Here is an 11,526-nt window from a genome sequence, read left to right on the forward strand (position 1 = left end):
TTTTGTGCAAAAGTGTCATAAGTCCAAAACATTGCTTTTTCAGAAAATGAAAAAATAGTTTCACCATTCCATAGCAAAACCGTTGTACTACACTTTGACAATTTTTGATATCTTGGCATCTGAAGCAGCTAGATATATGATAGTTTGACCAAAAGAACCAGCTATTGCAAGCAAAAATAAATAATGAAACAAACACATTTGGCCAAATTTGGACATATATCAATTTAACTTAATAGCAACGATATATATATATATATATATATGTATGTATGTATATAAAGCATTAAGTCAGGAGGTGTGTTAGGTGAAGACAGATTTATATCATCACATGACTTCCATTTGATTACACCCATTTCACAACCTTATTGATTGCAAGGAATCACACATACATTTGCATTATTATGTATGCTCAGCATTATGCAGTACAATTGTACATTCACAAATCAATGCATATAAAAATGCTAGCTGATCAGATCACCAGAACATCATGGTTACATCAAGAGTTCAACTCTAAATGTACACACAAAATTCACTCCTTATATTTACAATGCACAGAAGGTATGAATTGGCCAAAATATAATTTTCTCACTACAGAATAATTTATTGCCTATATTTTATGGATTTTCATTTACACAGACACTTTACACTACCTTGTAATTAATTACTTGGTGGACTGATTACCGAGTCTGTAGGAGGAGCTTACAGTGATAGTGATAGTCATATGACTCTATGAATCCATATTTTAAACTCCTCTTTATATATATCTCTCTCTCTATATATATATACACACACACACTCATACATACCTACATATATACATACATACACACACACACACATATATATATATATATATATATATATATATATATATATATATATATATATATATATATATATATATATACATATATATATATGTATGTATGTATGTATGTATGTATATACATACCCCGCTGTGGAACTGAACTCAAAATCTTGTATTTGGGAAGCAAGCTTCTGAACCACTCATCCATACCTATATATACATATATATTTGTAACAAAATCTCCCTAAACTAGAAACCTTTAAATACATATTATTCTAGCCATAATTAAAATCCCAATGAAGGTCAGTCATGCAATATCAATGTATGGAATAATGTAAACAACAAAACTACCTGAAACCAAGAACACTTGGACAGGTTCAACTGTATGAGAATAAAAGACAAAACAACAAAAACACAAGCTATAAAAGATTCACAAAGAAGTACATCAAACACATATTCCCATCATCTGCTGCCAAATGGATATCATTATCATTTCAATACCTGGGCAGTACCGTTCAATCTGGTGGTGTTAACAGCTTTAAAAACATAAATACTGTTTTGGAACTAACAGACAAGAAGTATGAGTGAATCAGTAACCTAATATTTTCCGTTATATCTATACCTGATTATTAATACAATTAGAAACATTGAAACTCAAATATAAATCATTTCATTACTATAGCAACAAATTACAGATATGATGTATATCACACACACACACACCTCTTATATATATACATACATATATCTGTGTGTATTTGCCTATATACATATTACAGAAAGAGAGAATGAGAGAGAGAGATAGATAGCAACTTCTATTAACACCTACTGCAAGCAGTACCCATTGTTGCCACATTTGTTTCAAGTATGTAGACCCCTAGCAGAACTGAAAGTTCACATCCATGCTGCTATGTCTTAAGAGAAGACTCAAGCAATGACTTTGTTTGAAAGTGATTTCTAGTTATCATTCTGAATGCATGTATCTATGTATATAAATACATACATTATAGGTACAGGTATAGCCATGTGGTGATTTTGCATCTGAACTGGTCAACCAAACGCTTGTGAGTGGATTTCGTTGATGGAGACTGAAAGAAAACTCTTTTGTGTGTGTGTGTGTGTGTGTTTTGTATCATGAAATAGTTATAAATGAGTATCAGTATTATACAGAGCCCTTTGTTTCCAGTCTTCTGTAAAAACATATCTGGCTACAGGGAAATATTAACTAAATAGAAACAGGTAGGGGTTGGCAACAGGAAGGTAGAAAATCTGCCACAACAAAATCCGTCTGACCCATGCAAACATGAAAAATGAACGTTAAAATGGCGATGATGCTGATATATATACATACATGCAACATGCATGCATGTATGTATGTATGTGTGTGTGTGTGTGTATATATATATATATATATATATATATATATATATATATATATATATATATATACCCCTTTATGGTGTCGATAAAGTACCAGTCCAGCACTGGGATCGATTTTCCTCTCCCCTTCTCTCTTCCTCTTGAAGAAATTGGTCTTGGTCAGTCCTGGAGAAGGATGGGCTCCGCCAGGTCGAAAAGAAATAAAGACCCGAGACACACCATATGTTAAGACCGCGCTCTTTGGACTTCGTTAGGTGTTGAGAGGCCAAACCACTACCCCTTCCCATATTTCATACTTCAGGATAATATCAGATTTCCCTTCTCACATGCATGCACGTATCACACAGATCGCCAGTAAGGTATGATGCGATATAAACTGTTCCTAAACACTTGAGGGAAAGTGACTGAAGGAAAGTAATTTTTATATATATATATATTTTAAATGTGGAGAGTGTTTGACAATGAATTCAATAAAAGATTTTAAAAATCCGAAGGAATAAAAAAATAATTCGTAAGGCCTTGCCCTCTGCTACAATTCCTCTTGTGGGAAACTTTTACTCGGAGCTGTTTCTCATGACTCCGATAAAAAGCTGAAAGAAGAATGTTGGGCACAATAAACTGACTTCTGTGTAAGTGCAGCTTTTTGTTAATCGTTTATACTTATTGCGTATGTAACTGTAATCTATAGAATGTGTGTATGTGCTTATAACTGCATATATTTATACTGTATATCTGTATTAATATAGCGTGTATTATGTATGTGCGCGTATATATGTGTTCATACCTGTAGTATGGATGTTTATAGTCAAATGCATGCATGTATGAAACACCTAGACATTAAATGTCAGCATCTTTTCTCAGTAATTGACCAGGTGCGTAAATATCTATACTTATCTAGGTGCTTTTTTTTTTACTGTGAGCTAAAGGGGAAATATTGTTGCTATATAAAAGTATAGAAATTTTTTGTGTGAAGGATATATTTCTTTTACTACACTTGCCGTTTCATAACCAATATATCGTATACATTTGATATTCTGTGTATATTTGTCCATCACACTGTGCTCTAACGGTTCAGTCAGTATGAATACGTAATTTTTTTTATTACGATCACATTGTGCGATATCAAAGTATACAGTTGCTGTTTAGTTAGCTTTGTTTTTGTTTTTCTGCAATACTTCAGTTTTTTTGTTATTGTTTTTGTTCCAGTAGTAAAAGCAGCAGCAGCAGCGGTAGTAGTAGATGTAATTTCATACTGTTACTTCGGTAATTCAGTTGTTGAACACATCAATCCAAATTGTAATTTTGTATGATGATATGAAACAAGAAGTTCGTGTAGAGTCCAGTACGCATAAATTGTACAAGTGGCAACGTTTCCTTTAGAATTGAACGGCTCTGAATTTACTGGAATTTTCAAATAGAATTTCTTTAAAAGTGCTTGTAATTAGAAATAAATGACAATTTTAACGTGCAACAAATAGTGTCCGAGTCTTCTACCTTGTTTTTATATACATATGTTAGTAAGAATGTATTGACAGTACACTAGTCTATATCAGAATAATACTAAATGGTATTCCACTCCATTTTCATACCATCACATAAAAAACATTCAGACAAAGCCCATACTATATAAACAACCTAAACATGCAAGCGATACTCTTTACATCGAACTATACATAATCGTATATTTTGACTAAGATGAACATAATTTGTGCAAATTTCAATCGATGTTTCCTTCAACATGTTATATTGGTGAAACATACATGCAAAATAAATACTACATTGTCTCTTATGCAAGCAAAGAAAGTTATGTCTGTATTTCTTATTTTAGTCTATATATTCTTTATTTCTATTTAAGTCAGAGCAAGAGTTGGAGTTAAGGATGGTAGAATATAGAAACAAATTTAGTAACAAATAGCATTCGAATTGGTTTCTTTATTGAAAGAGAAAGTATTTGAAGTATGAAAATAAGGTCCTTGTAATTCTTTTAAGAAATTATTTAGTTTCTAATAAGGATACTTGGATGGTGTTGGCAGTAGCTCTTAGGATATTTCTTAATTAGAGATAGTAAGAAACTTAAAGTATAATAACCATTAAAAAAAATGCCTTAATTTGTAAAAGTATGGGAGATCTATAAAAGAACATGACTGATAGAAACTCAGGGTTAGTTATTTGTATAAAGGACTTGATCATTATATACTATAACAATCTTTAATTGAACAAATATGAAAAAGCCATTTCATGGCTCATTGATAATTCAGAGAATGACATGTGAAGCCAGATTAAAATTCATTATAGCATTTGATGATGTTGAAATATTCCAATCAGCTTTCATCAATCAGAACTATATCAAAGATGTAATTAATTAAACATTTGAAAGCATCTCATAAAGTCAGGACACTAGATATACCATGCTTCAATCTGACCTTCAGTCACAATTGCATTAAGTGTAAGCTGGTATTCTGGTATTAATAATTAGAGTTATTAAGGTGGCAGACTGGCAGAATTGTTAGCACACCGGGCAAAATACTTAGTGGTATTTCGTCCATCTTTATATTTTGAGTTCAAATTCTACCGAGGTTGACTTTGCTTTTCATACTTTCAGAGTCAATAAGTACCAGTTGAGTACTGGGGTTGATGTAATCAACTTACTCCCTTCCCTGAACTTGCTGGTTTTGTGCCAAAATTTGAAAGCAATTATTAGTGTTATTGTAAATTTGTATAGTGTGATTTCTCAAATATTCTAATTAAAATATTTTTGCTCCATTTGCTTATTTTGCATTTGTTATTGATATCACAGAGAACAAGGAATCTAACATTTTACTACTCAGCTACTCGATATCTCTTAATCTTGCCCTGTAACTTTTTCCCTATGACTTTATTTCATAACTTTATATTTGGTCTATCAATTTAAGATTTAGTTTTCTGTATGTGTCTTTATAGACATTAATGATGGTTCTGACATGCCAGTTATTGAAAATAATACCAATGTGTATAATATATAAATATGTTACTTTATCTACCTCATAATTTCAATAAAACTTTCTTGTCATTGCCAAGAAATTCTTTGCCAATTTTTCAGAATTCTCTTATCAGTTAGTTCTAACCAAGATAGCTTTGTAAAGTAGCATTTCTGTTGAAAAGAAAAAAAAAACAAAACACATTTGCTGTCTATCTTGCTTCCAACTAATCATTGCACATTCAAAAAAAAAAAAAGAAATAACCTCTACTCAATCTGTCTCACTACTGCATGCACAGTGTACCAAATGTAAAAAACTTCTGCATTAGCTTCAGCTTAACTGGTGATGTCTTTACATTGCTTCAATTAGTTATGTCGTGTTTTTCTCTACAGGGAACTATCACAGTTTATGGAAACATGTGACAGTAAGTCCTATTTCTATGAAAGGCAACTTGTCTGCTCTTGTCAATTATCAATCTATTGCTCTCATTTCACACTCATCCTGCAAGAAATAGCTCCTCCGCTTGCTTGAAGAATGCAATTTGTTCTACTCTTGAGTATACAAAAAGACAAGACCATTACAGATAAAAGGCCTTTGATGATAGGTTTGCCTGTTCAAAGCTTGCCTGTCGTTTAAACAAAAATTACTACCAGTAAAGTTACCAAGCTTCCAATTCTAGTGAAGAATTGATTTCTTTGTAATTGTCACCATTTCATTATCAGACATCACCTGGTCCTTTGGAGCTAACAGAAGTTGCTGCTTCTATCTTTAGAAATCCTCAAACAAAACATTGCTGTTACATATGGTAGCTTGCCAAGCTGAGACAAATTAATACAGGCACACAAAACATTGAAAATCAAAATATTGATGTGAACATGGCATTTTGCTGCAGGGTATTGTATCAGAGAACGACTTCTCCTTCTAGACAATATGTGTAAAGTAAGTGGATTATGAGATAGTATTTTGGTGTAATTGTTACCTTTTCAGTGGTAGACACTGCATGGTCCTTAGGAAAGTGATAAGAACGAATGCACATATCAGTATTATGATTCTTGTTGTCTTGTATTCTTGTAATAAATTAAATTCCAGTTTGACAAGTCACTACATGCATCAATAAATGATTTTGTTTGCTGATTTCTGTTGATAGAAGCAGCAACTTCTGTTTACTCCTGAAGAAGCAACAATAATGCTGAAACACTGTCTTACAGTTCATTTATATCCCTTGCAGTAAGTATGTTGTTTAAATATATTGTCTGTAAGAAGTTGTTCTCTGATACTATGCTCTACAGTGAAGTACTATTTTCATGTTCAAGTGTGCTGGAACGTAATAAGAATAAGCGTACACATCAGTATTTTGATCCCCACTGTTTTGCATTGCCTGTAATCATATATACCCTTGTAATTTTGCTTTTTGCACAATTTTACCATAAATGGTAATACATTTGGTTATTAAAATGTAACCATATTCATCATTTATGGATATAAAAGTTTTTCTAGTTGATGTTGCTGTAAAGATGACTATTAAGAATAATTAAGAAAATGACAATTAATGCCTTTTTTTATTATTTATTTTTATTTCTCTTGTTTTCATAGGTTGCTCATTCTTTTACCAAGTCTATAGAAATAATCCAATCAAAAATATTTTATGAAACAAAATGATAAGAATGTCTGCTGAATCTTTCTACAATTTATTGTGATATTATTTATAAAGAGGATTTCTTATATTTATCAATATATTTCCAATATATCTGCAGTGATGATGGATTATTACCAGCTGAAATGAAGAGTAATAAAAGAATTACTGTGTTTAGAATTTGGTACAAAAGTAAAAACTAACAACTTTAGGAAGAAGAAATTAACCAAAGTCAGCTGATGAATGTTTCTTTTGAAGGAAAATTCCTCGTTTATGGATGAGAAAAATATATAGCTATGTATTCTTCTAAATCTTTGTACAATCCTACAATTCTGGACAATAGCAGCCAACATCTTGATAAATCCTTGTATAATGCTTCGATATTAGATGACAACTGTCGAAGACTTGACCATGATATTATACAGAAAAGCCACCTGGAACAGTCCAGTATGAAAATGGGTGTTATCCCAAGAAGTGAGGATTCTCATAATGATCACCTAAAGTCCTATAACAGTCACTATAGCAGTAATAGCAACAATAGCCTCAAAATGAAAATAATAACGTCAGGCTCTTCTGGGTTTCCATACATTGCTGAGAATAATATGAACAGGAACAGTGATATTATTACTAATTCTGAAAACATCACCACCAACAACGCCAATACCAAAAACAAGATAGGGCTTATTCCTAATTCTCCTTACATTGGTATCAGCCTTAGTATGAAGAAACCATATAAATGTGGAACCTGTCGTAAAGGTTTTGCTCAACGCGGCCACTTGATAAACCATGAATTAGGTGGCCGGAAGCATTTTTTCTGTACGTTCTGTAACAAAGCCTTCTCACAGGAGATTATACTGCGTAATCATGTAAGAACACATACTGGTGAGCGGCCATTTCACTGTAGTTACTGTACTAGAACCTTTTGCCAGGTGACTGAATGGAGAAATCACGAAAGAACTCATACAGGTAAGATACAGTATGATTTCTTTTCTTTACATTATATTTTCACATGAGTATACCATCTTCTTTTTTTACTAGATTATTATGCTTAATCATAGTGAGATCAATTCACTACTTTTGAGTAACTGAAATTCAAGGTATAGTATAATGCATCATATCAGTAGCAGAACCCCAAATAATCTCTTAAATAAATAAATGTGTAAAGAAACGAAAAACATTAAAAAAAAAAGGATTTCAGTAATAATTTCAATAATTATCCAGTTTATATCATACGGATGCAGACAGTTGCATACAGAAGTGCTGATCACTTAAAGTGGATGGAACATGTGTAAAAAGGGAGACCCAAGAAGACATGGGACAAAATATTGAAGGATGATCTCAAGACACTGAGCCTTGCAAAGGAGAAGACTAAAGACCGAGATATTTGGTACCTTGTTGTACTCAACAAGACTCATCTGTCACAGTAGAATTGATACCAGTGCTGGTACCACACAAAAACACTCATGCTGGTGTCACATTAAAAGCATTGGTGCTGGTGCCACATTAAAAGCATTGGTGCTGGTGCCACAGAAAAAGCACCCAGTGCACTCTGTGGATTGGTTGGTGTTAGGAAGGGCATCAAGCCATAGAAAGTTGGTGTTAGGAAGGGCATCAAGCCATAGAAACCATGCCAGAACAGACAATAGAGCCTGGGGTGGCCCTTGGCCTTACCAGCTCAGGTCAAAACCATCCAACTTGTGCCAGCATGGAAAATGGACGTTAAATGATGATGATGAAAATTAAAGTATACATCTTACTAAGTAAATATAGCTCTGTAGTTGTTATGAATATTTACACTTGGTGTTTTACTCATATTCTTCATTGATTACCTTCACCTAAAGTTACATTCACAGTATTGTATATCAGTGCCAAATTTATGTAATTTATATTTGTATTGAAGTAAATTAATTCAGTTTACATTCAATACCAAAATGAAAATGATAAATATTATGATGACAATGAATTCCAAAGCTTTATTTATACATACAAAACTGAAGTAGAAATTTGATATGACATTAAGTTACAATTAAATGGGAATTCTTAAACATTTCAAACACAAAGCTTTGTAAAAATCCTGTAAAATCATAATTTTCATCACCTTACCTTCATAATGATCAGGGTGAATGATATCATTTATGAATCCTCTTCATCACTTTCAGTAATAATTGGTTGTATGTCAACTGCTACATCTTCATCATCATCATCATACGATATTCATCTTCTGTACTATCCAGTGCATTTAAATTTCCACATTTCTACAATGACTTGATAATAATGTCAACATGTATTATTTTTTGTTAAGTAACAATCCATTTCCATTAAAGAGACAATGATGTAGACAGCATACTATCATCTTTCTCCATCATTTATTCTCATTATCATGCTAATCTAATGGTTGCAAAACATTTGTGAATCCTTCAGGATTTTCTGCTGTGTCAGTCAGTGTTTGTGATTTATACACTATCAAACTGAAAGTCTTCACTAGATGTAACCTTAAGTAATCTCAAACAGGCAAGCACTTTTCTTTCTGAAACCCTCTAAGATGTAAATTTCAAATTTCCTTCATTTACTGCTTCTATCCCCTTTCATCTATTCAGCCATGTGACTGCATATTTACAATAATTCCTTCCAGAAATTTCTCCTTTGGTGTAGTATTTCTCTTAAAAACAACAATCTGTATTAATTTAGTAGAGCATGCCTTACATGAAGGAACTAAAACAAAACTTATGTCCAGTAATTTTCACCAGTACTAATTTCTCTCCTGTTTGGTTCAAGTGTTTAATCTGTTTCCAATGCATGATAACCTAAAATCTTTTATTGATTTCTGATTATAAATCAGAGAAGTTTTACTATCTTATCTTTTTGACCATCAGGCAAATTTCATGTAATCTTCATTCTTTACCAAAGAGCTAAATGATACAATTTTGTACACAATCTTAGCCTTTGTCTTAGAATATAAATTCTATCCATTTTTAGTTCCTTTTGCACATAGGTTCACATAGCTTCTTCATCATCATCGTTTAACGTCCGCTTTCCATGCTAGCATGGGTTGGACGATTTGACTGAGGACAGGTGAACCGGATCGAGCAGGGCCATCTACCTGAGGAGGTTTGTGTTTTGTCTACCTTCCTACTTATTAGGACTTTGGTTTTAGCTAGGTTGACTCTAAGGCCCTTTGATTCTAGTCCTTGCTTCCACACCTGAAACTTCTCTAGTTCTGATAGTGACTCAGCAATTAGGGCAAGGTCATCAGCATAGAGGAGCTCCCAGGGGCATCCCATCTTGAATTTCTGTGTTATTGCCTGGAGGACTATGATAAATAGGAGGGGGCTGAGGACTGAACCTTGGTGGACCCCTACCTCTACCCAGAATTCTTCACTGTACTCATTGCCAACCCTCACCTTACTGACAGTGTCCCTTTACATGGCTTGCACAGCTCTCACTAACCATTCATCTATCCCTAGTTTCCTCATTGACTACCAGATAAGGGAGCAGGAGACCCTGTCAAAGGCTTTCTCCATGTCAACGAAAGCCAGGTACAGAGGTTTATCTTTGGCTAGGTATTTCTCCTGCAGCTGTCTTACCAGAAATATAGCATCAGTGGTGTTTTTCCCTGGAACGAACCCAAACTGCATCTCATCTAAGCTGACTCTCTCCCTAATTAGTTGGGCTATGAACCTCTCCGTGACCTTCATTACCTGGTCCAACAACTTGATTCCTCTGTAATTGTTTGTGTCTAAAGCATCACCTTTACCTTTATAGCAGTTGACTATGGTGCTGCTACACCAATCATTGGGTATGACTCCTTCCTGTATCACCTGGTTAACAATACGGATGACTAGGCTATAGCAGACACGGCCAGATATTTTGAGCATCTCAACAGTGATTCCTGATGGGCCGGGGGATTTCCCTGTCTTCATACTCTTAATTGCTTTATCTACCATGGTACTGTCAATTAGGATAGCTGGTCCCTCTGTTGGGTCGACATGCAGCAGACTCTCTTCCTCCCATTCATTCTCTTTATTAAGTGACCTTTCATAGTGGCGTCTCCAAACTTCTCTCTTTGCAGCCTTGTTTAGTGCAAGTGAGCCATCAACCATGCGGACACATTTCTCTCCTACGACCTCACCACTCTCTCTCGCACACTGTCTTGCAACACGAAATACTTCAAGTCTTTGGTCCTCACAGCGCAGAACATTGGCAAATTTTTTCTTATCTGCTTCCCTTCTGGCTAAATAAACCTATCTGCTAGCTTCCCTTCTGGCAGTCTGATACAATTCCCTGCTACCTCCGTTCTTCCAGTCCTTCCAAGCCTGTTTCTTTTGTCTAATAGCCCTGTCAACCACATTGTTCCACCACCACATTTTTCATCTTGATGATTTTCAAGTATTCGTTCATTAACTTTATCCTTCAATTGTAGCTACCTGCAAGATTCTCTGACACATCAAATCCTCTTACTACACATAGTTATTTGTCTTGGTCAATTTGATAACTACTGCTTCTTCATTTATATATATATATTATATCATCATCATCGTTTAACGTCCGCTTTCCATGCTAGCATGGGTTGGACGATTTGACTGAGGACTGGTGAAACCGGATGGCAACACCAGGCTCCAGTCTGATTTGGCAGAGTTTCTACAGCTGGATGCCCTTCCTAACGCCAACCACTCAGAGAGTGTAGTGGGTGCTTTTACGTGTCACCCGCACGAAAACGGCCACGCTCGAAATGGTGTCTTTTATGTGCC

The 11,526-nt window shown here is 34.3% G+C and overlaps 1 protein-coding gene across 3 annotated transcripts in view; it reads left to right on the top strand.

Moving 5' to 3' along the window:
- LOC106884037 (zinc finger protein 16) overlaps positions 1-11,526 on the top strand; it is a 36,971-nt gene that overhangs the window by 17,311 nt on the left and 8,134 nt on the right. The window contains exons 1-3 of one of the 3 annotated variants that reach the window (XM_014935247.2): positions 2,340-2,817; positions 6,293-6,372; positions 6,739-7,744. In XM_014935247.2, coding sequence (XP_014790733.1) covers positions 7,075-7,744 — 670 coding nt within the window. In that variant the 5' untranslated portion in view covers positions 2,340-2,817; positions 6,293-6,372; positions 6,739-7,074. Of the gene's footprint in view, positions 1-2,339; positions 2,818-6,292; positions 6,373-6,738; positions 7,745-11,526 lie in introns of those variants that run through there. The other 2 variants (XM_014935246.2, XM_014935248.2) reach the window with 2 other exon arrangements.

The sequence above is a fragment of the Octopus bimaculoides genome, chromosome 14, assembly GCF_001194135.2.
Source record: "Octopus bimaculoides isolate UCB-OBI-ISO-001 chromosome 14, ASM119413v2, whole genome shotgun sequence".
Classification (NCBI taxonomy): Eukaryota; Metazoa; Mollusca; class Cephalopoda; order Octopoda; family Octopodidae; genus Octopus; species Octopus bimaculoides.